The sequence below is a fragment of the Lemur catta genome, chromosome 5, assembly GCF_020740605.2.
Source record: "Lemur catta isolate mLemCat1 chromosome 5, mLemCat1.pri, whole genome shotgun sequence".
NCBI classification, from domain to species: domain Eukaryota; kingdom Metazoa; phylum Chordata; class Mammalia; order Primates; family Lemuridae; genus Lemur; species Lemur catta.
The window spans coordinates 21587726-21613592 of record NC_059132.1 but is presented as its reverse complement, the minus strand read 5'-3'; the positions used below and the strand labels follow the sequence as shown (position 1 = coordinate 21613592).

At 36.7% G+C, this 25867-nt stretch overlaps 1 protein-coding gene across 7 annotated transcripts in view; it reads left to right on the top strand.

The window, feature by feature from the left end:
• The window catches only part of GABRG2 (gamma-aminobutyric acid type A receptor subunit gamma2), a 93047-nt gene extending 87756 nt beyond the window's left edge, over positions 1-5291 (top strand). For 5 of the 7 annotated variants that reach the window (XM_045551230.1, XM_045551229.1, XM_045551233.1 and 2 more), the window contains 2 exons: positions 1426-1449; positions 2843-5291. In XM_045551230.1, the coding sequence (XP_045407186.1) occupies positions 1426-1449; positions 2843-3118 (300 nt within the window). In that variant the 3' untranslated portion in view covers positions 3119-5291. The remainder of the gene's footprint in view (positions 1-1425; positions 1450-2842) is intronic. The other 2 variants (XM_045551232.1, XM_045551231.1) reach the window with 1 other exon arrangement.
• The last annotated feature ends 20576 nt before the right edge of the window (positions 5292-25867 follow it).

The following is a 25867-nucleotide window of genomic DNA, read 5'->3' as shown; positions in this document are numbered from 1 at the left end:
GATTTATGCAATTACCAACATGGATTAATTTCATTGTTTGTGTGATTTGGAAACAGGTAGGATGACTTCTGCTTGCCACTAAACTTTAAATAGAGAGGATGAGGCACAAACATAAATGCCTAAAGCAATGGCTTTTTATTGTGGGTGTTGAGGAGAGAATATAGCTAGACATCTACCCACCTGAACACAGTGGCTGGCTCATAGGAACCCCCATGAAAGTTAGGGACCATTCTTATCCAAGGTGGGTTAAAGGGAATCACTCAACCCTCCTGGATTTATAGCCTTTCCCAATCTTCTGCTCTAAGGGCCATGAGAGCCATAATAATGTCTAGCTATCTGATCCATGGACGATAGAGGCTGCAGTATAAAGAGGGAATTTAGCTGATTCTAAGTTGTATCCTGATGCATCTCCAACAACCCCAGTGAAATTCTACAAGTGGCACATGTTTATTTGAACGTAAGACTTTATAACAGGTAAAGAAAGAATCAGCATTATTCTTGATGGTTAATAAAAAAAGAAATGCTTGTCTTTAATTTCTCAAATATTTACTATGCTTTATGCAGTCCTTCCCTTCCCCGTCTGTTTTGCTTCTCTCTCTTTCCATTTTCTCTATCCTTGTTTATTTTCCTTGTGTTGGTTTTTTTTGGCTCCCTCTCCTTCGCTTTCCATTGTATTCTCCTGGAAGAAGGTGGTTCTATTGACAGTCGGCATTATTACCTGCCAACTGCAACAAGGACGTGAGGACTGATTTTCAAACAAGGTCTGAAGAAGCCCTCTGACTCTGTCAGCTATGTCATTGTGAGTGGATTTGGTTGTAGAGATAGAAACAGTTGGATTCGTTAATCCAGGGACATGGAAATGGCAGAAGAAAAGAAGGCAGAGGAAATGGGGGTTAAAGAAGCTAAGAAAATGAAATCACCTGAGAGTTTCAAGCATTTTTCCCTTTTAAGCCAATTAGGTGATTTATTAGAACTAGCAAGAACCTAAACTGGGAATGAGAAGCTGAAATTTCATTGTCCTATTTAATATGCCCCTTGGCTAATTGTGTCAAGACTTGCCTATTTAGGCCTCCTTGATGATAATTAGAAAATAAAATTGCAGTATTTCTATGGAGGAGAACCAGGCAAGAGAAAGCTTCCTCACAATGAACAACATTGGCTTTTTCAGTCAAATAATTGTAGATTAATTTATTAAAGATTACACTAGTAATCACAAAATTCCATTTGGCAACTTTCAGCCTATATTTTATTTATCCCAACCTGAACTCTCCTTCTGTGTTTATAATTTTAGTTCATTTCACTTACTATGTTTTCAAAATGTATTTTTAATTTATCTTATTTTGTCTCTCTTTTTTTTTTCTTTTCCTTTTTCTTCCCTTTTATTAAAAAAAAATGCAATTCTCTTTTCTGTCTACAAACCCAAAGCTTCTTCGGATGTTTTCCTTCAAGGTATAATGTTTTTGGAATGGAAATTCACCTGCATGCATCTGCTGAATTTAACTATTAATGCTTACATGGTGTTTTGGTTTTTTTTATAAGTAGACATTTAAGTATTCTACTAGAGATAACACATTTAACTTGGAGAAAGTACTATAGATCTCTAGAATTGATTCAGCAACCATACAGTAATTCACACAGGTTTTGTTCTTACCCCAAGCTCAAACGCTATAACCCTTATGAGATATCAGAGGTAAAGGGGCCATCATAACCATCAAAGCCAAAACTGGCTCTCTCTTCTCAGATGAAGATGGGATCCAGTTTACTGGCTATACCTACCATATTTATGCCCTTTTAAAACTAAAATTTTACTCTGTAAATCCTGATTCAAAATGGGATTGTTTTAAAAAATGTAATAATCTCTACATGAACTCTACTTCTAAATTCTGTAAGAACAATATTCTCTTTAAAAGGCTTTAAATTAAAATAGCCATGCCTTCCTTCCCGAGTGATCACTGGGCCTGTTGGCCCTATCATAAAACATTGAAAAGAGATTTCTATTTTATTCTGATAGTTGATTTGGAGAAATTGGGGTTTGTGTTTATATCATCCTAAAATTAACTCATGCAAATTAACATTAAATATATCATTTTGTTTTATAACAATTTTATAATTGGTCTGGCAGCAAAGATTAGAGGAACACATAGTCAATTGGTACTAGATTCTTTTCAAATGCCAAGAAGAATTTGACAGGTAGTAACATTCTTTTCTGAATTGTCATTCACCTGTAGGTAAACATCGCTGACATGCTTAAGCTTACAGATAGTGAATGTTACACAAAGTATCATATTCCCTTAAAATATAAGCTCTCCTTTTGTAATATAAAATCAGGAAACTTCTATATTTATATAGATGCTAACATTTTCTATTAACAGCATTTAATACACTTGCTCATTGTAATGGGATTTTCTATTTGTCTATAAGTAAGCATGACAAAAAATTTGATTTTAGAATTGATGCATTTTTATTTCTCTGTTCCACTCACATGCAGCACCATTAAATGCCTTCATGTAACCAACTTCACATCTAATAGTTAATAGAATAAGATTCCATGTAGTAGCTTGATTTAAATCTTTAAAACTTTGAGTTCTTTTGGTGTTTAATCTTCTTGCTATAGCTATTAGCTTGATGATATTATTTTCAGCTGCACTGCTTAAGCTCAAAATTTGAAACCTGCCACTATGCTATCTTTCTGAGTTCAATTTTACCATTGTAGATCATGATGTCATAGCAATTTCCTGAGTGCCCATTTTCAGATTCATCATCACATTGGTGACATTGTGGAGAAATAGTCTAGGATTTCTCAAGTATAACTGATCCCCCTCTTTCCCTACCCCTGTCTCAGGCTCCTACCATTGATATCCGCCCAAGATCAGCAACCATCCAAATGAACAATGCCACGCACCTTCAAGAGAGAGATGAAGAATATGGCTATGAGTGCCTGGATGGCAAGGACTGTGCCAGTTTTTTCTGCTGTTTTGAAGATTGCCGAACAGGAGCTTGGAGACATGGGAGGATACACATCCGCATTGCCAAAATGGACTCCTATGCTCGGATCTTCTTTCCCACTGCCTTCTGCCTGTTCAATCTGGTTTATTGGGTCTCCTACCTCTACCTATAAAGAGGTATGGGTTTTATTGATATGGGTCTTAGTCACTGAATCTCATAGAGAGAATATGTCCATTCTAAGTCCACTTAAATAATCCCCTTTGTAGTTGATAATGATCTGAATTTGTTTCTATGTCCAAACCTGGTAAATTGTATAATGTCATATTGTTTGTGCCCAGCTCTCCTTTGGTTAGTGTAATTTGAACTTCAGTGTGTGCTGTGTTTCAAACCTGCAAGGCAAAGTCAAATTAGAGAGAGAACATTGAAACCAAACAAGATATTTTTCAGCTACAGCAACTGAAATAATGAAAGCCCTGACCAATCACGGTGGTGGTATCCTTACTTGATTCATAGTACAATTAGAAAAAAAAGGTCCCAAACTGTACCGTGTGTTCACTTGGGGTCAAGTTGTGGTAAATCTGATCCCAATAGAATACCTCCCTCATTTGAGAAAAATCAAAACTCATTTTAAATATAAAAGACTAGACTATAAATCTATCACACCATTATCCCAAGAGAGGAAGAAAATTTCCTCTACATCACATGTACAATGATGTAAATATTTCAGTAACTTAGAATGCCTCAAGTTTAATGCATGCATCTCTTTAGAGCCAAAATAAATGGATTGAAGTTATCATCATAAAGTATTGTCTTTTATTTTGTGTCCTTGGGCTACAGAAGAATCATGAATGTAATTAAAAGGATATGAGTTTGGAATTGGAGAGAGGGGTTTTCATTGCCTTCTCCCTCGCGCATGAAGATTCAAACAGCTTATTATTTTCCTTGTATGACATATTACAACACTTTAAGTAAAATGTAGACTGAATAATCAACATTTGCCACCTCTAAATATGCCCAGTTTCATAACTAGAGTATAAAGTAATCGTATGTGCTTGCCGCTATCTTTTCTTCCTTTTAGGATGACAGATCATAACAGAACTTATTCTCCATCTCAAGATCTGCTTCTAGTGATTGTGAGTGCCTTGTGGGCAGAATCCTTGTCATTTCTTCTTTGGGTCCTCCACACTTTGCATAGTGCCTGGCACATAGTGCTCAAAAGTGAATTGCCCTCATATGCTTCTGATGAATCTCTCTGTGCCGGCCTGGAACCAGTGATTCATCTTTTCACGTAGACATTGTCAAGTGATACTTGATCTTGTAAAAATAACCAGAAGGATCCAAAGAACTCTGGCTATTTATGTTTATCTTCAAAAATTTATTTTAGGCAAATTCCATACTCCTTTAAAACAATACGTCCTGTGTTTGTGTACAGAGATGACTCTGCTAAGGTATAATTAGAGTTTGTGTATTATTTTTCCAGGTTTGGAGATGAGTCAGTTCTGACCCATCCAACAATTTCATTTGTAAACTTGTAACAGAAATAAGCAAGTTTCATACCTGAGTGGTATTCAGAATGTAGTATTCTATGCTCTGTGAAGAAAAAATAAACATAAAGTACTGAAGGTTAAATGAAAAACTGAAAAAAAAAATGAATAGTTTATAGAGGTTGAGCCTATGAATGTGGCCTCATTAGCCTATGTTGTAATCCAGTGAAGTGGTTTCCCCAAACTTCAAATATGATGGGTTGAGCACCATCTTCTTGTTTTTGTCCTGAATTCTTATTTTTCTAAAATAGCACCCTTTGTCATTTATTCTTTTCTATGGCAGTTACTGCTCTAAGTTAGAATTTGATCACAGCTAGTATAACTTTATAGATAATCTAAAAAGAGTAGAAAAGATGAGAGAGTAGCATTGTTAATATAAAACCATGTGAAGTCATCATCCCATCGTCATCTGGATGAATCTTGAAACACATTTAGCTGCCAGTTTTACAAACTTTTAATATATCAGTGCTCTAGTATGTAACCTCAAACAAATGTAAATAGAATAAATTATTTTCTTGTTTTGAATTGTCAAGATATTAAATGTTGACTCTTTGGGAGAGTTGTTGACAAATTCCAATGGTGAGAAACATGTTGTTATTGTCAACTTGAACTGTGTTCTGTAATGAGGACACTAAAAAAAGCTAGCTTTCCAATGTGTGCATAGTATTGGCAACATGAATATATATTATATATAATCTAATTCTTAATTATCAGCTGCTCCCTGTCTATGTATTTGAAAACCTTTTCACAAAGGGAACTGCCTAACATGTGGACTTTTACAATAAAAATGCTGCATTCTAATCTATGGTGGCATCTCAGTGGTCTGGCTGTATTGTTCGTTTCAAAAATTGTGACCTCTCTCATCTTATTTTCCAAAATTCCGTTTCATTGAGCTTTATCTGAGAGCTGTGGGACTGTGTTTTGCACGGTGATACTCTTCACTTCAAAACAATTAAGAGATGCATTTGGGGGAGGGAGTAGACAAGGAAGGTAGAAATATTACGAAGTAAACAAAGTTCAAGCCATCTCTACCTCGAGACATTTGGTGTAATTTAATGTGGACTCTGGTGCCAGACAGAGTCGGGATCACAAATGTACCATTTACCAGTTGTTTGGCAGTTGTCAACTCATCTTTCAGAAGCTTCCGTTTTAATAGCTATAAATTAGGTATGATAATGCCACCCCATGTAGCAATACTCAACAAACAGTCAAAAGCTCTCTCCCTCACTCCAGTGTCTCCTGTGCACTGCTGCCATGCTCCTCCCACACCACCGAATCAGCTCTCCCAACAGAATCCAGCAGCAGTCATACATATGCCTTAAAGTGACTCTACATCATATTTTATTTTATTTTATTTTATTTTTTTATTTCAGCATATTATGGGGGTACAAAAGTTTAAGTTATGTGTATTGCCCATGCCCCCCCACCCCCCAAGTCAGAGCTTCAAGCGTGTCCATTCCCCAGACAGTGCGCATCACACTCATTATGTAGATATACATACATCTACACCCATCCCCCCCCCATATCTGTCAACACCCAATTAGTGTTATTCCCAAATGTGCACTTAGGTGATGATCAGGGAAACCAATTTGATGGTGAGTACATGTGGTGCTTATTTTGCCATTCTTGGGATACTTCACTTAATAGAATGGGTTCCAACTCTCTCCAGGAGAACAAAAGAGATTCTATATCACCATTATTTCTTATAGCTGAGTAATACTCCATGGTATACATATACCACATTTTATTAATCCACTGATGTATTCATGGGCACTTGGGTTGTTTCCACATCTTTACGGTTGTGAATTGTGCTGCTATAAACATTGGGGTGCATCTGAATGTTCATGATATTTTATTTTTAGGGAATATTTGCATTGTAAACTCTCTTTTAAACTCTAGGTTGGAAAATCCATGTCTCTTGTTGAAAAAAAATCTTACACTTTAGATTAGTTAATTTTAAGGCCAAGGAACCCTACTTTGCACCCCTAAAACTTGAAAACATAGGGAGTTGATTAGCCTTACTCCAGAGATGGTATCATAGTTACTTGAAGTCTTTTGAAATTCTTGAAAGAATAAAGTATTAGAATCCTTCACAACACAGCTGCCCTAACCTTCCTCTGCCTGTCAGTCTCTTGGTGCCTCATGTCTTCCTATATCCAATATAAACACCTATTTCTGACCTTTCAGAGATATAAAAATATAGTTTTCACTTAGGCCTTTACTCAATGCCCTTCTCTTTAGCTCAGTGCAGATTTCATTGTGTGGCCTTCATCCCCTTTTTGTTTAAAAAATCTCCACATTATTCTGATGAGTAGCAGCAATGTATGTCTGTGATGAAGGTCAAATTAAATTAACCAAATGATGCGGTCTTTGGGGATTATGTCAAAAATTGCTATCTCTATGCTTTGTCACTATGAATTTTTGTCAGATATGTAGGAGACAGGGAAATGACCTAGACCTAAGCTCTGCTGTATTTTTCAATGCTCAGTGAACTGCCGAAGGTCGCACAGCTAGTTAATGGCAGATCAGGGAAAAGTCAACTGAGCATTGTTCTTTCCCCAGTGCCTCATAGTGTTTTAGGATTTGGAAGTAAAACTCTGAAATACTTTACCTTTCTGCTAATGCTTTAGGATCTGTCAAATTCGAGGATGCTTTCTTTCTTTGATTTTGACCTCACTTTGATTCTTTTCTTTGCAATGAGAGAAATTTTAGAATACCTATTAACAGAGATAAATCAAGGGATTTGGTGACTCTTTTATTCCCTATCTTGTATAATGACCAATCAATAGTCAATATTACCCATACTGCTTTCAGAACTCTGTTTCAAAGAAGAAGTCTTCAATTATGTGAAAAATTCCAGACCTGGAGTTGCCCTTTGTCCCCTAGGGTATTGGATCAGTACACAATCAAATAGTTTCCCCAGCCTAGTCTCTGTGAGCTCATTCTTGCTACCATTTCAGCAAAGTGGTGGGGAGTGCTCTAACTCTTATGTCGCCTTTCACTTATAGGGACCCTTGTGATTATATTGGGCCCACCCAGATAAGCCGGGGGATAATGTCCTCATCTCCAGATGCTTAATCATGCCTGCAGGGTCACTTTGACCACATAAGGTATCATAATCACAGTTTGCAGGAATTAGAACATGGACATCTCTTGGGGGTGGGGTGGGGTCATTGTTATTCCTACCACACCGCCCTAGTTATAAAATCACAAGAGGAAGGAACAGTTACAGGACACAGAAAGGGCTGTGGAACAGAAGCCACTACACAGGAGCTGTGGCTTTAGGGAAATACAGCCAATGGCTAACAGGGGCCAGTCAAGAAGGGAGGGTGGGAATAGGTAGCCAGAATTCTCTCTTCTCCTATTTAAAGCATACCTAATTAGCCAAACCAAATAGAAACTAGGGGCCAGGAACAAAACCCAGATAGTGAGGGCCAGAGAGGTCAGCCTTGTGAGGCACACACTTAATGGTGAGGAAGGGTAAAGAATGGATCTAAAGAATTGAATTCAAATTACCTGGCAAACCTCTCTAAAAGTTAGCACATGGGGTACAAGGGAAAGCTTCTTTGTTTGCACCCTACTTATATTAACTTTCTGAAGATAAAGGAGAAATTTAAGTTTTTCAGTTTGATTTCTATGCCATGAAAAAGTAGCCTTTAAAAGTTATTGTATTAGAACATTAGAGACTCGTGTATTTTATATCAGCTAATCTGCTCAATATGCACGACTTTTCCATTGGCTTTATAATGGGAGAGCAAATGCCTTTATAAAACTACTTTCTGGGCCGGGCGCGGTGGCTCACGCCTGTAATCCTAGCACTCTGGGAGGCCGAGGCGGGTGGATCACTCGAGGTCAGGAGTTCGAGACCAGCCTGAGTGAGACCTCCTGTCTCTACTAAAAAAATAGAAATAAATTATCTGGACAACTAAAAATATATATAGAAAAAATTAGCCGGGCATGGTGGCACATGCCTGTAGTCCCAGCTACTCGGGAGGCTGAGGCAGTAAGATCGCTTAAGCCCAGGAGTTTGAGGTTGCTGTGAGCTAGGCTGACGCCACAGCACTCACTATAGCCTGGGCAACAAAGTGACACTCTGTCTCAAAAAAAAAATAAATAAATAAAAAATAAAAAAAATAAATAAAACTACTTTCTGGGAGCTAATGTGGGTTAATGGCCATGACCCTCTGGCGAGTCCCGTGGCAAAGGGTGCCAAGTCAGTCAGTGGCTTGCAGATCAAGGCAGCCTTGAGCAGTTTTAACAAAGGGTGGACTTTCTGGGCTATTATTTCTCATCTGTTACTGCAGAATTGAAAAAGAGACAGGGCTTCTGAGTCACTGGGAGCCCAAGGGTACAATTCTATCCTGGGTTCAAGGCTAAAAATAGCAAAGCCACAGTCCTATTTCTGTGAACACAATGAATGGCTATAAGGACAATTAAAACTTAATTGGCACAACTTAACCTAAAGTGACTGTAGCCCAACCATTTGGAAAACAGACCAGCTTGGTACTGACACTCTGAACACAGCGTCTGATTGGGTACAAGACTCTGCCTTTCTCAGGGACAGCCCTCCCATTGTCTTTTAAGTCACTGGAGGAACTAAGTTCTCATTAGGGCCAGATTGTGAACCCTTCTGAACAAGAGAGAAAGATAATTTGACTTTGTACTTAAATTTAACCTCCAGTGACTTTGTTTCTCCTTTCACTCTTTCACTCTCTTTATGTTTTTTTCTCCAAAAAGACTTGATGTCATTGTGAGGTAATGAAGATGTGATTCAATTCAATAAGCATGTTGAGTGCCTACCGTACGCCAAGTACCACACTAAGCATTGGTAAAAATTATTAGCACAGGCCCTGTCCTTACAGAATTTAAAATATAACGCAGATAAAGAGTGTAGTAAGTTTTAAATTCAGTGGGTGGTGAGTATTATTGATGCAGAAGTAAAGATGTGATTACAAAAGTCTTACTCCTCTCCAAATCCTATGTATACAGGGAGGTTGCCTTAAGCTGGTATTCTTCTGTTAATTTTAATATATTTATATCTTAGATATAGAAAATAAGCCTGTAAAGTGGTGAATTACTTTATGGGCTTCCCCTAGGATAATACATTTGTCATGTAAAAATCACTAATATCTAATAGAGTACTAAATCAGTTTATCCATTAAAAAATATCTTTTCCAGCTTATATAAGAAGTCATACAAGCAACATGTATTTCTTTTGAACACATATTGGTTTTCAGGCACAGTGATTTTTACCTAGGCACTAAACAACAGAGAATCTCAAAGTGCTCTGATAGGTGTTTTATATTAAATAGTTGACCTTCCTAGTCTGACATTGGAGAATTGGTAACAATTATTAAAGTAATAAATTCCTGCTGCCACCATGAAAGCTGGGGCTTTCAAACTTGTATTGACCTATAAGAAGCAGTAATTTTACATTGCAACCTAATACACATTCACCATGCATATCCATGCATTTGCAATATGTATACAGATGCAGCCCTTCTTATAAAGCTATAATTCCTTAAAAGTCGGGGCTACAATTTTCACCTTTATTGCTTAGCACAGTGCCTGGCCCACAGTAGGCATTTGAGAGATGCAGTTTTCAAAATAAAATCTGTAAAACTTTGCCACTGGACTATTATTTGTGAAATTTCCATTTAAAATACTCGTGACACTTTTTATTTTTGAAGGAGGAAAATACACACATATATATAGAGCAAGAGTGTGTCACCACAATCTTCCTAAGCACCCCCTCAAAAATACTCCCCCAGAAAAGTACACTAATGTAATGAAAGCAAAAGTAATCTTTAGATGTTGTATAAGACCATCATCAAAGATGATACTTACTAAAGAAAACAGCATGGAATTTCAAAAAAACTTGATGAAATTTTTTATTTGCTAATTATCCATCAATGACAACCAAAAGACTTGATTAGTTTTGTGGGAAAACAAAAAACATTTCCTTAAATGAAATTTTACCAGGGAGAGTCTTGTCCAACAAACGGCAAGACTAAAAATACTTTCTTTTTTGATGAGTTAGCAATCATTTTTTTGGTTGCCTTAACTTCTTTATATCTTCACCAAAGCCAATTTTGAGAGCTTCTTGTTTCTTATGCACCATGATCTAATACTTACCTACAGGTAGGAAAATAAAGAGATGATTTTCTGGTTATTATGTTTAACTTCTATGTCCTTCAAAGGCTTAGTTTGACTATTTATATGCTTTATATAAAATATCAGAGTGAGTGAGAGTAAGAGCAACACCAAGGCCAAGAGCGAAATAGAATGAGAGAATAAATAGCACACAGGGTAAGGACACGGGGATTGGAACTTCTCTGACTATTAATTCATTACTATTAGGAGTAATTTAATTAGAACTTCAAATATATATGATTCCATCATACTGGCATTTGATTTTCTCACTTGTGAAATTCATATGAGCCTTATATTACCACTGGTAATAATTTGAGCACTTATATGAATATTTGTATATTTAATAGAAAATATTATTCATAATTTTCCAAATGATCCATTGTTTATGATAAAGTCTAATTACCATACATTGCTCATAGCTCGTACTCAATAAATGTGTTGCAACAAAGATGACAAAAATTATATACTAAGGAAGATGTGTCCCTTACATGTTGAACACATCTTTCCAATAAATTTTACTAGATGGACATTGATATTTTAGATATTTGCATTATTCCAAAATTATTCCATTTCCCCACAACAAATTTTTCCATATAAAGCTATGTTGTTACATAATTTATAAATAAACTTACAAAGAACTTAAGAAGTCCTTGAAGGAGGAAAAGACATCTTATTCAAGATATAAAAAATGCTCACCATAACGTTAACAAGTGACACATAGGATTATATTAAGATTAAGAATTTCTTTTCTTCAAACAACACACTTAAGAGAGCAACCCACAGGGGATCTAGGAATTATTTTCAATGCATAGGTATGAAAAAGGTCTCATTCAAATTGTAGGAAGAACTCTTACAAGTCATAAGAAAAAGACAACCCAATAGAAAAATGGCCAAAAGTAAACAGGTTCTTTACAAATGAGTCTATGTCCAATTAATTTATTTAGTCATCATGAGAGCACAAGTTAAAACTACAATGCCATATCACTATACGACCACTGAAACTAATTTTAAAAAAAGAGAAAATCTCAAGTCTTAGCAAGCATGTTAAGAAATACAGGTTAACTCTCATACTCTGCTGTGGAAGTGTAAATGATATAATACTTTGAAAAAGTATTGGAAGAATCTATGAAAGATAAACTATACATACCCAGTGACCTAGCAATTCCCTTATTTAAAGCATAAACATGTTCACACACCAAAAAACCCCACTATTTTTCCCACCAGCTTCTACATTCAAGACATAAGAACAACATTTCATAATAATCTAAATTTTGCAACTAGTAAAATGTCTATCACCTGCACAATGGATAAAAAAGCTGTGGTTTATTCTCATCATAACATATTCTGCACTATCGAATGGACAGCAATCAGATAAAATGTAATTGACAATACATATGAATCCCACATCTCTAATGTAGAGCAAAATGCCAAACTCAAAAGGACCAATAGATTCAATATATGTGTCCCCCAAAATTCATAGGTTGAAACCTTCATCTCAGTGTGACAGTATTAGGAGGTGGGGCCTTTTGGAGGTAAATCTTGAGGGTAGAGCCCTCATGAATGGGATTAGTGTCTTTATAAGAAAAGGCCAGAGAGCTAGGTAGCTCACTGTCTATTATGTAAGGATGCAACCAGAGATTGGCAGTCTGCACCCCTGAAAAGGGCCCTCATCAGAACTTGACTATTCTAGCACCCTGATCTCAGAGTGCCATCTTCTAGAAATGTGAGAAATAAATTGTTGTTGTTTATAAGCCATCCAGTCTACAATATTTTGTTACAGCAGCCCAGTCTAAGACAGTAAAATCCCATTCATATATCGGTTAAAAAGAATCAAAACTGTTCTGTGGCGTGGAAGTGGGAGAATTCTTGTGTATGTGTGTGGGGAGCACAGGGAGGGGATTCCTGAGCATCAGAGGGGCTTCTGGGATACTGAGAAAACTGTTACACTGTTTCTTGATCTGGAGTCTAGGTACATGGATTATTTGATCAGTACGCTTTTCCATATATATTTATTTCAATAAGAACTTCAAAAATTCTTAAAGGGATATATTTGCATATATACATTTTCTATATTCATTTATATCTATCTATAAAGAATATTAATCTACCATAAAAATAAAATATATCCATTGGCTGTAAAGTCATGAGGCATAATATAAAAGATCTTATAGAAAATCAAATCAATTTTATACTAGTTCTGTTTTTGCCACTAACTAGCATTGTGACCTCAGGAAAAAACTTAATAGGCCCAGAGTTCCCTCATGAGAGGCTTGGCCCATATTAACTCCAGGTTTACTTTTTATATCTTACATCCCATAACCTATATACAGAATTTCACATAAACCTCCTAGGTACTGAGACTACCTTTGAAAGAGAGTAAAGAGAATGAATGCAGTTTCTAAAGTATCAGTAGACCATTATTATGTTCATGTAGACTTATACTAGTTCACTTTAAAAAATGTATTTCATAAGTTGGCCTTAAGTTTTAACTTTGTTATTTGAAGTTGAAGGAATTAAAATATTATCTCAGTAGCTGGAAAATATTCTGCAAGTTTTTGAACGGAATAATCCAAATGTTGTAAAAAATATGCCTATGTGTATATACATATCCATGCGGTAGCTTTCATTTCATTGTTTGCAAGAATCTTTAACCCTCAGCAAATGAGGAAATCCTTAATGTTATTTTCCCTCATCTGTGCTATGTACATTGGCTAATTAAGAATCAGGCACAGAAAAATTGATTATTTTTGTGACAGGTGACCTAAAATTGCTGTTTTCTGTATTCACAGTGTCAGTACCTGCAAGCCTGTGTCCCCAAACAGAGTCACAGGCTTTGAAGGCCAGATCCCAAAGAGAGTTCTCCAAGGGGAATCATCAAATCTTTGCCTCCCACCTGAGAACAAATTATGAAACGTCACTCATGTTCAAAGCAAATCATAACCTGCAACTTCTCTGGGAGCCTAAAGATGCATCTCCCAGAATAAATTTTGAGTACCCCACATAGCATATTTTAAATCAGAAAATCATAAAGATAGCTTCCATGTTTGGTAGATAGATTAGATAGAGAGAGAGATTATAGGTAGCTGGACAGACAGATGGAACATAAAAATACTAATAACATTTATGCTGTTTGTGGCATTAAAGATTATTAGTGATTTTTTTTTTTAAAAAACCCTCTGAGTAAAATCCTTGGCTGTACACACAAATGAATTTTATAATCAAAAAAGAGCTATGTTCTTAAATAAGAAAATTACTATGATAAAAATCTAGATTTTTCAAATACAGCATATGTGGTTAGTATGAGAAAGAGCTTCTCAGAGATCAAGAAATTCTACCTAAAAAAAATCACCACCAGTAAAGTAGACCTCATGCTATCTATACTATTTACCAAAAAAAAAAAATTTTTTTTAACGTCAAATGTTCTGAAAATCCGAATTTGAGTGCATTTACTTTGCCCTCTTGTTTAAACACAATCCCTTTGTCCTTCCCTCCAAGCCCTTCCTGTTTCACTTGGCATTTCAGGGAGCTATTTGAAGACTCATCCCCTCCCACACCCACACCTCCACTTTTAGTTCTTTTTCTTTTTGAAAAAATACAGCAAGTGCTCACGGGAAGAAACAGAGGAATAGCTCTGGAGACTGGAGTTGTCTCTACATTTCCATCATTAGTGGAGATCAGGTGGCAATAGTCAATTTATGTTCCACTATTCCATGGCGTGATTTTAAATGTTCCTGAAGTGACAGGGCCCCAAAACTGGGTCACGGTGGCCCTCCTCCAATTAGTCATAGCTACTCTGCTGTGAGGCTGATGAGAGAACGTTGCAACATTCCTCTTCCCTAACATGGACTGGTTAAGAATGATTAAAGGGTGTGCTTGCTCTCCACAGTGCCCATGCAGAGATGATAAAGTGACGTGTTTGAAGAGGATGTGGTAGAAAGTGCACACTGATTTCTTTACATCTGTATCTATGTCTATTTATCTATCTATCTGGGAATCTCACAGTTTATAAGAAGCCTGAAGATCACCTGCTTCACTCAGTGAGGCCTTTATTCAATTATTCATTCATTCAAAAATAGCTAGGAAGTACTTTCTAAATAGTAAAAATGATGCTTCATGGTGAGAAGAGAACAATGAACAAGTCATAGAAACTGGTTCCTTTCTTTAAAAATAAAAAAGTCATTTATTTAATAAAGAGTTTTGAGCACATCTACAGCATAGCAGACACCGTGAAATATCAAACTAGAACAGTAAACAAGCCTGCCAAAAATGCCCCCGAGGCCCGTATCCATATCTATCACCCATATCTGGCGAACAATAGCCTAACCTTCAACTGTCAGCTCCTGCATTTCTTTGCCTGGGGGCCTTTGAGTCATTGGTGTTCATTTTGCTTTCCACACAACAGGCTAAAAGTGTCAGGAAATTAATAGCCACCCTCTACCCCTCCAGCATCTGTCTTTCCCTTAACTGCCTTCAACCAGTAACTGATGAGAGCTGGTGCTAGGGTGATTACTCTGGTTTGTCTGGGACTGAGGGGTTACCCAGGACATGGCACCTTCTGTGCTAAAACTGTAACTTTCAGTGTAATCAGGATTGTTGGTCAACAACTGGTTGGTGTATGAGCATGTTAACTCTTTTCCACACCGGGGTAACTTTGAGGCACAGATTTTAGGCTAGCTCCCAGAGAGCCTCAGCATATTAAGTTCCACTTACCTGGAATGGTAGTGAACTTCATGAACTCTTTATTGATGACTTTCCCTTCTGTCTCTCTTCCTTACTCTGTCACCAGTGTTTGCTGAGATCACCTTCAAAATGATTGTACTTGAATCCTTCCTTCAAGCTCTGCCTCTAGGGAAAACTAAGCTAAAGAGAAAGTCACGATGCCTACCCTTGAAGGGACATAAAGTTCAGTGACAGAGTCAGGCAAAAAAATGGATAATGAAGATGCAGTGTGATGAAATCTACAATCAAGATAATGACTATGTGCTCTGGGAGATCACAGGGGGATCATGGTGGGACACAGGAGGCTTAGAAGAGGAAGTTACATCTAAGCTGAATTGTGAAGGATGAGATGCAGTTAACCTATTGAAAGGGAGAATAAGATTAAACTGTTAGGCAAGAGAAAAGAATCTTTTTTAAATCTTAGAACTGAAATAAAGAGCAGCCTGCTTGGGGGACTTACAAATAGTGTCCAATAGTTAGAGCTTAGAGTGAAGGGAGTAGCTTGGATAGAAGAAGCCATAGATTTAGGCAAATGCTAGGTCACAAATGACCTTGTATAGCCTACTGAAGAGTTTAGCTTTTATCCTGAAGGTAGTGGAATGGCATTGGTAAGCAAGGGAGTGACATGATCAGATTTGACTTCGGAAAATCACTCAGATTGCATGGTGGAAAATGGATTAGAGGGGTCATGAACTGAAACAGGGACACCAGTTAGGAAGCTGCTGCAGTGATTCCAAGGAGGGAGGGCTAATGGTGTTTGCAACAGTGTAGAGAGAGAGAAAGTGCTACTCTCAAGGTATTGAGAAAGTAGAAGCTATAAGACTTGTGACTTATTACATGTGGCCTGTAAGAGAAAAGGTCCAGTTTCTTGAGCGTGTACACTGATGAAGAATTGGAAAATTGCTGCAATAATAAATCAGATGGAAGATTTCAGTTTAGGATCTGTTGGGTTTGAGTTTTTGTGGAGAAGCCCTTGGGTATTAATCATTAGAAACAGTGTGAAAAGGGGTTAGCAGAGTGGGATTGGGAATCAAACACATCTGGATTCTAGTTGTATGTATTGAGTAATTTATTAAATATCTTCAAACCTCAGTTTACTTGTCTTTAAATGGGGACAATATTTAAACCTACCTTATAAAGTTGACATAATTCATGAAATGGGTTTATCAGGGAGCCTGGTCCACAGTGAGCTCTCAATTACTATGATCCTTGTGTTTAATAGTAATACAGTATTGCCATCCAGGTTGTGATATTCAGTAGAAACATGAGTATTTGGACTGAAAATAAGGAGAGAAATTTAGACTGGAAATATAGTTTAAATTATTAGAATATAAAACTAAACACGAACCAGAGAATGAATAGGATTACTGAGGACAAGTGTTTAGAATAAGAAGAGGATGTAACCATATGGAAAACAAAGGGAATTCCAATAGGGGGCATTAGAAGGACATAGCAAGACGGTGTGGCGTGGCAAGCTCCCACCCCACCCAATAGAGTGCAATGTAAAGAAAGCTTGATGAGCAGATCAAACTCTGAACAAAGATAAACTAAAACTAGGACTCAGATATTTCCATTGAATTTTGTAGCAAAGAAGTCCACGGTGATTTTATCTGTAACAATTTCAGCAGAATAGAGGTGGCAGAATCCAGATCGTAGTTGTCTGAAGCACAAATGGAAAGTGAAAAAATGGAGACAGTTTTTGTAGATGACTCTTGTAAGATACTTGATTGTAAAAAGAAGGAGAAAAATAAGAGAATAGCTCCACGGGGTCTAAAAGAGGTGAAGGTAAATTTTTAACTTTTAAAGATGGGAGAGGAGAGAATTTTAGTTAGGAAGGTGTCAACAGAGAAGAAAAACTTGAAGATAAAGAACCCAAATTGTATTAGTAATGATCCAGACCCTTAAGAACACGGAATGTGATGAGATTGAGTACATAGATGAAGAAAAGGCACCTTTAATATCATGACTGAAGGAGAAAAAATTAGAGAAGATGTAATGAGTTGTACAGTAGTTTGTGACGAAGACTATAATATAACTGATGGAGCATAAGGTATAAGCAGGAAAGTGAAGGGAGTAAATACTAATGGAGATGGTTATAGAGAAAAGTCACAGAATAAATCTAAATTATACCAATTCCCAGGCACCGATCCATATCAATGGAATCAGAATCTCTGGATAGTGAACCCAAGATTGTGCTTTTAAAAACCTCCCAAGCAATTCTTATGAAATAGAGTGAGATCCAACTCATGAAGAAGCATTTGGGAAGGGTGACCTAGTTGGCATTAAAGAATAGGTTAGAGAAAGATATTAAATGACAGATCTGAAAGATTAGATAAAATAGATCCAGGTGACATCGAGGTCAAGATTATTGGCATTGAGAGGTCAAAGGTTATCAAAATTGAGATCTTCAAAGGACTCATGCTATGTTGTTGGATAAGTGATCCACAAAAATGTTGAGAGACTGAGCATTATCCTAGGACATGGAGTGAGGAGGAGCAAGACTGTGTGTCTGGCACTACATTCCCTAGTAAATGATAGGGGACTATAGGAACATCTGTAGAAGTAGAGGCAAATAGTGACACATGTGAAAGTCTTGCTTCTTAAATAATTGTTCTTGTTTAGTTTTGTTATTTACTTTAATATAATTTAATTAATTTATTTTATTTTAGTATAATGTTATAAAGGAGTAATAGCCTAGAAAAATTTTTCAGAGTTAAGGATAATTCTGACCTCACCATACAAATTTATTGGTAAAGAAGAATAAACAGAACCAGACACTCAAGTGATTTTTCTGAATAACAATCCTAGTTTTCTTGATTTGTACTACAATTTGTTCTCCCCTACATCACCTCTATATTTTACAACTGCTTGAGTGACATGGGTGCTTCTAGGAAAATTTGGCATGATTACTTTAGGATTTTGCATACCACCTGCATGAAACCTCTACTTATTTTAGAGGATTATGCCTTATTTTTGGAAGTATAGCAACAAAGGTTAAGTTTTGGGGAGACAATCGCGTTTACTTCAGCCCAAGTAATGCAACACCAGATGGTCCAAGTCCTCAAATTGGTTGAGTAAATGTGATTCCATTGAGTAAAGCAATTTCAGAGAAGAGTTCAGAAAAGCAAAATATGTACATTTTAATTGGTTGGATCACAGTCAATGTTCTTGGTTTTCAACTTAACCATCTAGCCAATAATTTTATTTATCTCTGTTACAAATAAACCAGAGTATATTAATTGAATTAGAGAAATAAACATACAAATATTGCATTTCTTATAATAGTTTCCCTGCTTACTTGGCAGTTTTTCTAGCTTTTTAGAACGATCAAGCATGAAGTATATTACCTGGCATTATAAATAACGCAATAACAGGATGTTCCATGGGGTGAAATTTGTGAGGATTTCCAAATTGTTTTTTGTAAAATCATAATACACATTGCCCACTTTTTAATTGGATTTTTTGTAAATTTCCTCATTTAACTATAATCTATCTTGTACCATTAATACATGACTTCCAAAGAGATGGCTGTGAAAAGACATTGTTTATAATAATTTGACCAAGGGTGTTAAGAAAGAGCTAACAGGACTGAGTTTTCCAGCTATGTGCAATCTGATTCTGTTATTTTTTCTTCTGTTTATTCTAGTGCTTTTCTTATTGAGAGAGTTATGTTTAGATTCTTAATCAATGGAAAAGTATAATAATACACAGGTAATTTCCACTTAATAAAAGGCAAAAATCAACTACTAGAGTTGGAAAATTAGTTTTATGTTAAAGGCTTTATCACTGGTGAATATGAAAACATAATTTGGGAACTTGACTGTTATTCTTGCTATTCTTCTATAGTATTAAAGTAGAAATAAAAATAGTTTCTAGTTGTTGCATCCCACCATTTTCTCCTCTTTTTGTAAATATTCAATGTCCTCTGTTGATTTCTTTATAATATATTTTTATGATAGTATCACTGGGAAACCCAGGGATCTTGATTATGCCCATGTCCCTTGGCAGCAGGAAATGCAACTTTTAGCCAATGCATTAACTTCTTCTGAATTCCTATTTCTCTTCTTAACAATGTTATTATCCCCAATGTTATTATCCCCATTTCATAGGAGGAAACACACAAGATGCTTTGGTTATCCACAGAGATGGGATGGACTCCTCACCCAAAATTTGATTTGGATGTCAAGACTGATAATGCTGCCTACACACTCATATCAAGAGGGCATGAAAATGTTTGTTACTGACATAATGATGCTTTGCTTTCTGGCAGAGAGCAGGGGCCAGCTCTCAAGCTGGTCCAGAAATGGCTTGAGAGAGCGGGAAAAAGAGTGGGTTTTACTGGTAACTAGTTGGTGAAGCTGGGTTATATGTTCCAACGTATAGGCCAGGGATTCCTTGGTTTGAATTTTCTGGTGTCACCAAAGGAGAGTGCACTTAGGCTTTCTTATGAGCTTTCTCAGGCGTGGGGCAGAAAGGAGGGGACTGGTGTGGCATAAGAACTGTCAGCCGTCAACATAAAAATGAAGTAAGACTATTATACAAGAAATTCTATACATTTGGCAGAGCCTAACCTACATGGGGCATGCCATGATACCTTGCTAATTAGAAGGAAGTCAATCTTAAGGTAAAATGTTTAAAAATAAGAATAAAAATACCATAGAAAATTGTATCCAAATATGTGTTATCTAAGCTGTAAATGTTCAGGATTCCCTTTGCATCTCTTCCTGAGTCCTTCCTCCCCAGCCCCAAAATTTCTAAGGGGCCACATGTCAGTTGAATGTAGTACTATACAGCAGGTTATAATCCTAAGTCAAGAAACTATTTTTTTTTATTTCAGAATATCATGGGGGTGCAAATGTTTTGTTACTAATTTTCAGTGACTTGTTTTTCACTTGAGTATGACTCAGACAACTGGCAAAGTCTTCAAAGAATGTCAGCTTCCTTGGGTACATTCTTACATGACAGAGTATGTATTGTAATGATGGGTCATTATTTTTGTCAACCCACATATGGAACCCTAACCAACTGTCACTATCTTCATTTATAGTTGTAGTCCCTGTATACAGAAAGGATTGTTACCATCAATCCAACTCTCACACACATTCACGCACAGAAAGAGCAAAAATAATCATTATTTATGTGTCAATATAATATGAATTTTAGAGAATTCAGTTTGAAGGGCATTGTACACGTTATCTAATCTAATATCCTCATGTGACAAATGGGAAAAATGAGGTAGAGTCTCATCCAAAACCAGACAGTTCCAGAAAGCAAGAGAGCAATAGAATACTATAGATTCACTTTTTATACAAATTCAGAGAATATTAGTGCCAGCTGAATCTGGTGGTGTGGTCTCCTCTAGATAACTGAGTAGGTCCACTGAGAATGTTTTAAGACCATAAAAAGTTACATGTTATAAATTACATTACTTCATAGGATTAAAGCTAGAATTTCAAAACAGAATTTTTGCTTTGTGCTTGGCACAGAGTCTGGAACTTAGTAAATACTCATGCTGCTGCCAGTACCACCAATACTAATTGCTAGTATTATTCTAATAGTAGTAGGTATGTTCTGTTTTAAAATTGAAATAAAACTTAAGTGTGATAGTTATTTGCAAAAGCTATGGAGCAATGTTGGGTTTCAGGTTTCTCACTTACTAGCTTTGTGAGTGGATCACAAACTGGAAGAGTTATAAATTGAGATCCGTGACAAAAGTCCTGACACACAGATATTTTGCTAAATAAATATTGACTTGCCTGATAAAATATGTTACTCTATCAAGATGCTTTTTTGCTGCAAATGTGAAAGACTCTAACTCAACCTATGTTTAAACAATAAGAAAATTCATTACTGCAATGAACAGGAAAGCTTAAGGTATAACAGACTTCAGGCCCAGTTGTTTGAGCTACTTAGTTTTACCTTCAAGAATTGACTTTCTTCATTTCATCTCTCTGCCATTGTTAATCTTGGTTTTATTCTTAGGCTGTTTGCCAGAGGATGCAGAAGATCCATATTTTATACCCTGATACATCAATATTTAAAGAAATATTTCTCAACCTCAGGACTATCAGTACTTTGGTCTGGATAATTCTTTGTGGTGTGGGCTGCCCTGCACATTGTAGTATGTTTTAGCAGCATCCTTGACTTCTACCTACCAGATCCCAGTAGCCCTACTCCTAGTTATCCCCTGGTTATGAAACCAAAATATCTATGAACATTGATAAATGGCCTCTGGTGGGAGGGGTGGTGTCAAAATTGCTCTCAGTTGAGAACCACTGGTTTAGAGGAAAAGAAGAAAGCACTTCTATTCCTAGAAGTTCTGCATGAGTCTTTTCCTCATGCTTTGTAGGTAAGGATTGGATCACATACATGAAAAGAATGAGAGTATCCCTTCATTGATATGTGTTTCCATACCTAAGACATCACCCATAGTAGCTTTCCCTACCCATTGAAGTGTGTGGCTAATTGATACTTTGTGAGAAGGTTGCTAGTCAAAATCTAGTTACATTATTTGCCCTGGTCAGTCTTGTAGACCATAATGAAGTACACATTTGTGACTTTGGCCCTCCAAAAATAGTTGTAGATGGGTGTATACCTACTTGATGAGTGCAATGAGCACTGTCTGGGGAACGGACACGCTTGAAGTTCTGACTGGGGGGGATGGGGGGAGGGGATGCGTGCATACCTACATGATGTGTGCGATGAGCACTGTCTAGGGAATGGACACGCTTGAAGCTCAGATTTGGGGGGATGGGGGGGATGGGCAATATATATAACCTGAACTTTTGTACCCCCATAATGAGCTGAAATAAAAAAAAAAGTTGTAGAGTTAAATAATCATCTAAATAGAAAATTCATAGATGACCATGTCCCTGAGATGAACTTTCCTTATGATAACTGTGAATGAGAAGCTTGACTGCTCTGAGACTCATTCTCCTCTGCTGCAAAATGGAGATGATAATGCCCCATATGAAGGATGTAAGGATTATATGAAATAATGTATATAAACAAGTAGAATATTTGAGCCATAATACACATTCAAGAAATGAGAAATATTAACAGTAGTATTATAACAATGTTTTTCATGGATCACCAATTAAAACAGATTCCTCAGTAATGTCCTTCAGTGACCTTTAGTCTTTTTAAGGTTAGTATGTTTGATATGGTTAGAAGAATTTACATATCATTATTAATATAACGTTTAAAATTTCATTTTAGGGTGTTGGGTAAACGTCAACAAAATCAACTAAGTGAAATTTATTCATTTAGCAAAACAGAATTACAAGAAGTTCAGGATTCAATTTTCTGTGGGTTCTACATCTTTTTATGCTACTTACCATTGACTTTTCCCCCTCTCCTAATAACAAATTGTGTTTGTTTCTGTAATATGTTTTCTCACAGTATTCCCAGAGAACTGGAAAACTGTGACATTTTTAACATAAGCTTTTTTGTTCTCCAGAAATTGGTCTAAAAGGAGGTGAGAATCTATCAGAGTTGCCAAAAGAGAAATGTTTGGTGATAAATTATCTATCTGATCATGTACAATGGACACACAGGATATACCTGAAACTGTCAAATCAAAGTGAGCATGATTAGAATAAAGTTGCTCTGTGTAAGGGCTTTGCTTAAATAAAAGTGACAGGTTTTGACAGACTTTATGCCTGGTATGGATGAATGACTGAGCAAGCAGCATTGAGATGATTTCTGAAATAACTTTTTTGTCAAGGAAGCATTAAAGAATCAAAGTGTCTTTGTTGTATACAATCTGCAGATGACAACTTAGTAATGAAAAGCACCACACTTTTCCACAAACCAGACATTTTGCAGACTCCAGTGGGGAGTGGTCTTTCTCTCACCATCTTACACTTATGGCTGCACCTAGGTGTTGACCAGCTGATGGGTAAATTGACACTGTGGTTTTCAAAACTACAAGGAAAAGCTAGGCCCAAATAGTAACCATGCCCTTGTCTCCAGATAACGGTCATTCTCCTCAACCATCCATTTACCCAGAAGGCAATCTGTCTTCCCAGAGGCAGTAATGTCGCTTCTTTGAGAAACAGAAGCTGTACTGGGATTATAGTGGCTCTTGATTCTAAATCTATTGAGAACCAACTTTATGACTTAAACCTTTTTCTTTCTCTTTGAATTATTTTACTCGATATAAAATAGAAATAGTTCTTTCAACAATTATTTGATCCATGCTACGTGGTAGATACAATGACAAACATGGAAATGTTTAAGATACACTCTGTCTCTAAAGGTTTCATAGTCTATTTACCGGGCAATTGAAGATGATTTAAGACAGCATCTAAAATGCAAAGCGTTATATCAATTCAAGGATTCACTAGAATATTTTATCAAGAACAGATATGTGTGTATGTGTTTATATATCTCATTAATATCTATCATCCATCTTTCTATATATTCCTCTCCTTCTCAGTGTGCATGCATATTTACTACAAAGACACACACATTGAGAAGCAGAGGAAAACACAGAGAGAGAAATTGGTAAGAGAAAAAGCCTGTAATTATTACCATTTTTGGTGTGATTATATGTGATATTTTATTTTGAACTTACGTTTTACAAAATGAATATGCATTGCTTTTGCAATAAAATGGGCAAATAAAAGTTATCTGTATTCGGGGGACAAAAGCATTCCAACAAGGATGCAATTTTGCAATTTCCATCAACATCTAACTCTCATATTCCTTGGCTAACACAAATATGGCTTTTCTCTTGCAGGCTATTTTCCAATAAGGTAAGGTAAAAGGAAACAGGGAAGTTACGTGATACAGATTCTATGTCAAAATAGTTTTGGAACTTCTAGTAATTTAGTGAGCAGGTAGGGGAAAAATCAAACTTGATGGCCAGTGAAGAATGCAAGAGGGAAGTTGTTTTGTCCATGGCCTGATCCTGTGTGCCTAGAACCAAGCCCACCTTATAACAGGTACTCAGAAAACCTTGGCTGAAACAACACAACTGAGATCCAAAGCCCAAATTTTGGCTGTGATACTTGAGTCAGCAGAATCTTTTTTTTTTTTTTTAAGACTGAGTTAAGAAAAAGCCAGTTTTGAAGATTCAAATCTTTCAGTAGCCATACTTTGGATAAGTACCAACCTTTGGATTGGATACAAAAAGGTATCATCTCTATTGTCTTCCTGTAACAGCTCCCCAGTCAACTAGGGCTCACGTGGAAGCAAAAGACTTTAACACAATCATTTAGCGACAAAATATTTTGTACTGGCTATTGTAGGGGTGAGGGGAAACTTGCCCTTTCCTCCTAAAGTTTGCAGAAAGATCAACTCACAATTAAGGCAGATTAATAGGAGAAAGGTTTGTTTATCATGCACACGAGCAAAATCACAGAGTGATTACTCAATATCCCAATGAACTTCAGATATTTTTATACCTGTCTTTTTCCCCCCAGAATATTAGGAGGATACAAACATTTTGGTTACATAAACTGCTTTTGTACCATTTGAGTCAAAGTTGTAAGTGTGCCCATCACTCAGATAGTGCGCATTTTACCTGTAAGGTGTGAATTTACCCATCCCCTCCTTCCCCCACCACCTGGTTGATTTCTAATGAGTATTATATCCACATGTGCACGTAAGTGTTGCTGGGTTAGTTTCAATTTAATGGTGAGACATGTAGTGTTTGTTTTGCCATTTTTATGATACTTCACTTAGAAGAATGGTCTCCAGTTCTATCCAGGTTAATATACCTGTCTTTTTCGAGGGAAGAGGAAATGAAAAGTGTAGGTAATTCTGTTTAGAGGTGACATATGGTGTCAGGAAGGACAAATGGATGAGGGAAACAGATTGACTTGTAAATTAAACTGAGAGACAGGTATTATACTTAAATGATTTGGACCAGGTCTGGTTGCATCCTTGACCTTCTTTTCTGCAGTATGCTGAGATAACAGAGAGAGGAAGGGAAGTCAGCTGACCCCTTTGGTCTTTTGATCAAGTCAATCTGATCAAAAGCCTTTAATTCAAAGGGAAAGCCTTTAATTCAAAGTACTCTATACCAAGGAGTCATATTTTGGGGTGAAATTTCCTGAGCTCCTTCACTATCTATTTCTGTGTAACTAATTTCTCTAAAACTTAATAGCTTGCAACAACCAACCTAAAATCTCACACAATTCCTGAGAGTCAGAAGTCTAGAATCAGCTTACATGGGAGGTTCCGGTTCATGGATTCAGTCAAAGCTGAGCTGGGCTGCAGTCATCACATGGCTAGACCGATTGCTGGCCAGAAGCTTCAGTTCCTTGACATATGGGGTGGACATTTCCACAGAGCTGCTTATAACACTGGAGCCTGCCTCTCTCAGAGAAATTGCTGAGAGAGAGAGACTGAGAGAGAACTTGCACGGGTACACGTGTATGCACACACACACGGAAGTCATAATGCTTCTGTGTTCTGTCTCAGAGTCACACACTATCAATTCCACTTTATTTTATTAGTTAGAAGAAACACAGTAAGTCGATCCCAGTTCAAGGAAG